The sequence below is a fragment of the Meleagris gallopavo genome (genome assembly GCF_000146605.3).
Source record: "Meleagris gallopavo isolate NT-WF06-2002-E0010 breed Aviagen turkey brand Nicholas breeding stock chromosome 13 unlocalized genomic scaffold, Turkey_5.1 Chr13_random_deg7180001692661, whole genome shotgun sequence".
Classification (NCBI taxonomy): domain Eukaryota; kingdom Metazoa; phylum Chordata; class Aves; order Galliformes; family Phasianidae; genus Meleagris; species Meleagris gallopavo.
The window spans coordinates 36-6646 of NW_011098258.1; the positions used below are offsets into that span (position 1 = coordinate 36).

The 6611-nt window shown below is 41.6% G+C and overlaps 1 protein-coding gene across 1 annotated transcript; it reads left to right on the forward strand.

Moving 5' to 3' along the window:
- Positions 1–2700: 2700 nt before the first annotated feature.
- Positions 2701–6341, forward strand: GCSH (glycine cleavage system protein H; the record flags this gene model as incomplete). The annotated part of the gene is made up of 4 exons (XM_031557479.1): positions 2701–2780; positions 3968–4031; positions 5493–5624; positions 6212–6341. Coding segments are annotated over 4 exons (374 nt in total), but the record flags the coding sequence as incomplete, so codon positions are not given.
- Positions 6342–6611: the final 270 nt, after the last annotated feature.

Consider the following 6611-nt stretch of genomic DNA (forward strand, 5'->3'; position numbering starts at 1 on the left):
CGCCCGTCCTCGCGCGGCGCAACTCGGCGCTCTGTGAGGAGCGGGGGCAAATCCTGCGGGCTGCCGCCTGCTGCCCCAGGCGTGCAGCTGCGCGTTACCGCTCAGCTCTGCGGCAGGGCGTGAGGTCTGCTGGGCTCCTCTGTGCCGGGCACGGCGCGTTTAAATAACGGGCCTGGAAGGACACCGTGCATAGAAGCGCTTTGTGTTGAGGACTTCGCTGCGTTTTAGCTGCCTCGTGCAGGCAGGAAAGGCAGAGCTGCCCGGGCAGGGTGCCTCAAGATGGCTGGAAGCAGCAGTGCTGTGCCGTGCTTCTGGCAGAACCTCCGCGCTCAACCGCTGATGCGCTCCCGATTCCCGGTGCACAAAGAGGAGCGATCCTCAGCGGGCAGCAGAGCTGAGCCCTGCCAGAAGGGAAGCCGGGATCGGTCTGACCGGTCATGTGCAGCCACTGAGGTGTGGAGGTGTGTTTGTGCCCTGTGCTCCTGTGCTGTGTTGTGCACTTGTGCAGCAGGTGACGTCTCGCAGGTGTCTATTTCAGAAATAGAGGCAGGTCTGAATTTAGGATGTGCTTGTTAAGCTGAAACCAGAGCCGTGCTGAAATGAATGAAGCTGGAGTATGTGGAGATGCTCTTGTGGCAAAGAACGCTCGCAAAAAAGATTGGCTGTGCTCTGACATTATTTATGAGTATATATGAACGTATTCATATATGATATATATATTCATCTATTTTGATTTCTTTCATGTGCCAGTCACATAAGCTCAAAGTTCAAATTTTGAGATTACTTATTAACTCTTTCTCATTTGACCTGAACTTTACTTACCATAGGTTTTGCCACATGGTTAGAATTTCTCATTTTATCCTTTTTCTTTGTGAAAAATATCCTACGAGAAGCATACGTGCATTTCAGACTGCTAAGAACATGTCAATTTCTAACAAAGCAGTGAAATTTCTGCTTATCTCTTGTCTTTTTCTTCCCTGTAATCTTGCCCTCTAAAACTAATCTTACACAATATTATTGTCCAACATAGAAAGATGCTGGCTGTGATGTGCATAATGTTAATGTTCGGTGGGGGCTTGAGGTTCTGCGTTGTTCTCTGTTCTCATGGTTCATTACTCATTTCCAATGAAATCCCTATTACCTGGGGGTTAATGCATTGACCTAAAGCGATTTGGTTTCTTCAGTTCGTTAGAACATGTCCTGAGAGATTTATGTAGATGTTAATAACGCTAGATGAATTCTGTGGTCTTTTTATTATTTGAGTGCTGCTGCCTGGGAAAATGCATTATTAGTATTTTACTCAGTCTGTTTTATGTGCTCTACTTCTGTGTATTGTGCTGCCACAATAAATATAAATGTAAAACTTGAGCCACCATAAGAGAGAAACCATTTTACCTCTTCCACACATTCAGCCCTCGTAAATGGACACTATATCTGAAACATCTCAGAATTTACTGACTTAGCGTGAGGATTTTAACAGGCCTGAAGTGAGGATTTCTGCTTTCTGTCATATGCAAGCCTAAGAAATAAGGCTTTCTGGAAGTTGGATTTCTTTAGGGGGTGCAAAGAGCCCAAGAAGAGGATTTGGGACCCAAAAGGAGGGCCCAGCTGCACTACTTTGGCACTTATCGCCCAGGAAACTCTGTTTAAGTTCTTCCCCAACTTGTGGAACATCCCCTGTGTGATTGGAGGGGTGCAAGAAGGGAATGTGGAAAAGAAATTTAAAAACTGAAGAAAACCCAAAGAGTCTGCTGAGGAAAATTGCACGTGAGGAGAAGGACAAAGCAGACTGGAAGCTCTTGGTGTGATGTGTCTGGAAGAAAACTGCTTCAATTTCTTCTGTTGAATATAAAAATAACTGCTGCTAGGAAAAGACAATATGAGCAGCCCTGAGTCTTACAGACCTACACTATATGCAGAATTGTAAGATTGCTGTGGAAAATGGTTAACAGTCTTCCATGCGCACATCTTAAAACTATTCAGAATGAGTGTTGTTCTAATAGTATTAACAGCAAATTCTCTTAAGTAAGTTTCCTGTTTGAATGGCCCTATTAATTTCACCTATACTAATTGTGCCTGCTTTTACATATATCAGTGATGACAGTAAATGGGAGAAGTAGACTGTAGAGATGTCAGGACAGGGAAGGGACTCAGCTGCCCGGAGCAGACAGGCTGCAGCTTCACGTGGTGGCTTTGTTTCATGTGCTGAATGAGATGCTGCAATACTGACGCTATTTAATGTGATATTAACGCTGGCCTTCTGCCAGCAGCTTCATTATTCCTGGGAAAGAAGCACTAAATATGCTTGGAAAGACCTGAAGGCATCATAGAAAAGCTTGTTACTGTGAGTGAAGTAAACATGTATGCTTTGGATTTGAATTTTACATTTGAATGAGAGCTATTCACTTTCCCCTCATGGTTGATCAGTCTCTGGATGATTGCACGGGAATCAGGAAGGCTGTCGGGCAGAACCCCACAGTGAGCTGCTGCTGTGTCACTAAGCGTGTCCTGAGCAGAACAAAGTGCTTCTACAAATTGTATTTGATGTTTGGAGTATTTTCCAAGGGGGGTGTGGGGAAACAAAGCACCTAACCTCAGGGGAAAGCAAAGCAAACCAGCAGGGTTTGTAACTTCAATATATTGCATTTAAGCAAGCAACTTGCCACTTATTTCTGAAGTATCAAGTTTGTTTCATTGTAGCCCGCAAATTCACAGACAAGCATGAATGGATATCAGTTGAAAATGGCATTGGAACAGTAGGAATCAGCAATTTTGCACAGGTATTGATCAACCTTCTCTTTTCCTACCCAAGTCTGCAATGTTTACTTACCCATACTCTTGTCCTTGCTCTTTGGATAGCTGCTGTTGTTTTATTGTTGTAATTGCATATGCTATACACACAGAATGAGATTTTTGGACTTGGCACTGTCACATTATTTGAAAAGTGCACGCTGTTTCAGCATTCTGATAGATTCTTAATCGGTTTAGATCAAGCCTGTGGAAAGCTGAGTGTGATGGAAACTTAATGGTTCAGCTGAATTTAAAACTGCATTTATTACCACAGTTCTGTAGGCCGTAGGAGTGTGTGGCTGTCATGCACTTTTCAGGTCAGATTCCACTTGAACAATGAACGTGGTGCAATTCCTCTGGCTACAAAGCTATTCCAAACAGAAGTGTAACACAGTATATATTTCTCAGTATAAAATAGTGGAGGTAGGAGAACCCTTTGGAGTTTTGTTTTGATTTGGTGCAAGCATGTGATTTGGAATAATTAGAGGTAAATTCAGGACAGAGATTTACTGCACGTGAAAATTCTAGCCTGGGAAGTTAGCAATGAAGTGGAATTAGTGTTAGGACAAACAGCATTTCCTGTAATCTGCTTTCTGTAAATACCACCACTGCTCTGTCAGGTCTGTGGGCTCTTGTGAAATATGGTACATTTGCCACTGAAGAGGCACGAGCCTGTTCCAGTTGAGCTGATTCTTCTGGTGGTAAGGCTCCTCATTCAGTCAGTAAGGACAGGCTGTATGCTTACAGCTCTCGAGCTGTCACTGGGGAGGAATCACTGCATTTGATTTCAAGTGACATTTCTGTGCCTTGTGCCAGAGGGATAATTCCCTAAAATTGTTGGGAACTTTGTCCATCACAACACGTGCTGTGCTGGCACAGAAGATAGGCAGATGCTCTTCTCATTCTGCCTGAATAAATCTGTCAATACATGCCTTGCAACTCAGCCGGAGGGTTATTAACATCATAATGGATAACAATTAATTTGGCATTTGGGTCATTATAACCTAACGTTTTGGTTTTATTTCAAGTTAAGTGTTTAAAAAGTGAAAAGCACAATCTTTAAATAACATCTACATTTACACAGAGAGGTGACTTGTTTACGTTGCTTCTAGAGTCAGATAACTCCTACCTACAGTTTCTTTATTGTAAGCTTTGTTGCATTTGTTTTTCTTTGAAGGAAGCATTAGGAGACGTTGTTTATTGTAGTCTTCCAGAAATTGGGACAAAATTGAATAAAGATGGTAAGTTTCAGCTCTAGTTCTACTTCTAGCTTTTTTTCAAATTGAATTTTATTAAGTAATCTTTATGTTTGTTAACAGCATTACACATCTGGGTGCAAAATAAAAGCAGATATTTCTATGAATAGAGATGACAGCTTTCATTTTGAAGTCTCTGAATGCATGCTACCATGCATGATAGCAGGAAGTATCTACTTTTCAAGATCTTTATCTAAAAATGTTTGATTTAAAATATGTTTTTTGTAATACTTCTACCTATATGCTGCTTTAAAGCACATTTATGCTTAGATTGGACTTAGCAGTGTTGAGGCTGGCTTACTTGTGATTTTGCAGCTATGTATCTCATGTTGTAAAACACTGAAATTTAACTGATATCGAGCTCTAACTTCTCCATGAATATACACTCAGCAATTTCTGTGTATCAGCAGTATCAATCCAACTTATCAATTGTTGTCATCTTAATCATTCAGGTAGGTAATTTTCTGTGTTAAAGAGGTGTGAACATCAGCAGGTAGAAAGGAGAAACCTGTCGCTGTTGATGCACAAAGCACTGCCTCATGAGTGTGTGAAAAGATTGTCATCAGCTTCGGGCATTGAAGGAGAGTGTAAATGCACTGAGGTGAAGGAGCAGGAGTTTTTCTTCCATCCTTCTGCATCAGGCTGCTCGGGCCACAGCTGTTACATCACACTGAATGGTGAATGCTTTCCAGAAGTTTTCTGTTTAGGGTTCTAATTAACCAACCTGTAGCCTTATCTGAAGGAATTTCATTTCCACTTCTTTTCTACCACTTGCAACACTACTCTAATCCCAAGCTTTCCCAGAACGTGCTGTTCTCTGACTCCTGTCTGCTTTTCTGACTGCTCCACGTTCCCCAGCCTCTTTGTTTGTTTATGGTTTAGAGCTGCTCTTGTCTAATGTTGCTCCAGGCCCTGTTTCCATAACTGCATATGAAATAGAAAGGAGAGCAGAGCAGCTGGGTGGTTCCGGCACTGTGCTTCTGAATACTAATGAGTGTTTTCCAGTGAGTGCAAATGTAACAGCTGATAGTGTTTCTGAAGAACAAGCGAGCTCCTCAAATTCTATTTTGTAACCAGATTTGGCATTAAAAAGGTCTACACTGTAAATAGAAGGCTTATTTAGAAGTCTTGCAGCAATAGTTGAACAGGATTCCTTCTAACCCTGCGTCAGATCATGCTGTAGGGCTTTAGCCAATGAATTAGCCAAACACAAGAAGTTTCCATTCCTCCTGCAATAGCCAGCTAGCCAGTGCTATGCCACTTCCCTGCAGGGACTCAGTGCTGCTGGTCAGTGATACTGAGTTGGTGACTTCCACTCTTCCATAGTTTTCCTCCCTCAGTGTAAAGGCACTGCTTTACAGACAGGTCATCGCTAGAATGTCTGATTGAAGCTCGAGTGCTTTGTGAATTCCTCTTAAAAGTGTGAAATCTTGTTCTGTATTTCAGATGAGTTCGGGGCACTGGAAAGTGTGAAAGCTGCTAGTGAACTCTACTCTCCTCTCACAGGAGAAGTGACTGACATTAATGCTGCCCTTGCAGACAACCCAGGGCTCGTCAATAAATCTTGTTATCAAGATGGTAAGATGTTGTTTTTGTCTTTCAGTACAGAATGCCACCTGGATGTTGCTTGTGAACACAGATAGGTCTGTCATTCCTAGTTCTTCCAATTTAATGGTATGGAGGCTTAAAATTGAATATATTGAATATAGTTCAAGCCCAATAGAATTTATAGCATAATAATAGTATTGTAGTCTTGTCTTTGCTGATAACTTCATTGCAGTGTGTTCTTTTCAGATGTACTGAGGTTTAGTTTAAATCTCTTTCCCTTGGTGATATTTTTCATTCTCGATTCTGTAACAACTCATGATCCTGGGTGGTCAGGCTCTTTTCTTAGACAGTCCCTTCCCAAAGCCACTGTCAGAGACAGTGCTGAACTAACCCATCTGACTCAGAAGGCTCCTTCAGGTTATTTGTTTGATTTTTGTTGTTGTGTTTGCTTTTAAAGTATTGCAATGCTGTTCTGCTGCAGAGGAAGTGCCCTTAATTCTAAGAGAGTGACAGAGCTCTGTATGAGTGGTGGGAGTGCTGTTCTGTGGCAGTGACATGGACGAACCCTTGGTGCAGGCTGCTTGCAACTGTTGTTCTTTTTTACTTCCAAACTACAGGTTGGCTTATCAAGATGACTGTGGAAAAGCCTGCTGAACTTGATGAACTGATGAGTGAAGATGCTTATGAGAAATACATAAAATCCATTGAGGACTGAGCTGGAATAATGAAATAAACCCATATAAAATATTTCAGTGTAGTTTGTCATCGATCGCTGAAGTAGAGAATATTGAGTTTTGGCAAGCTGAAAAGTATCACTTATATTCACATACACATGCCATAAATAATTGCAGTGATAAAATGTTTAACATGTGCATACTTGTAAGGGATTTTTATTCTAAACTGCTTAATTTTATATAACTTCAGGATACAGAAAAACCCAGTGCCTCCCTAACCTCCTAATAATTTGACCTAGTTATAGTTGCAAGAATTATACCAAAAAAACTACCATCAACTACC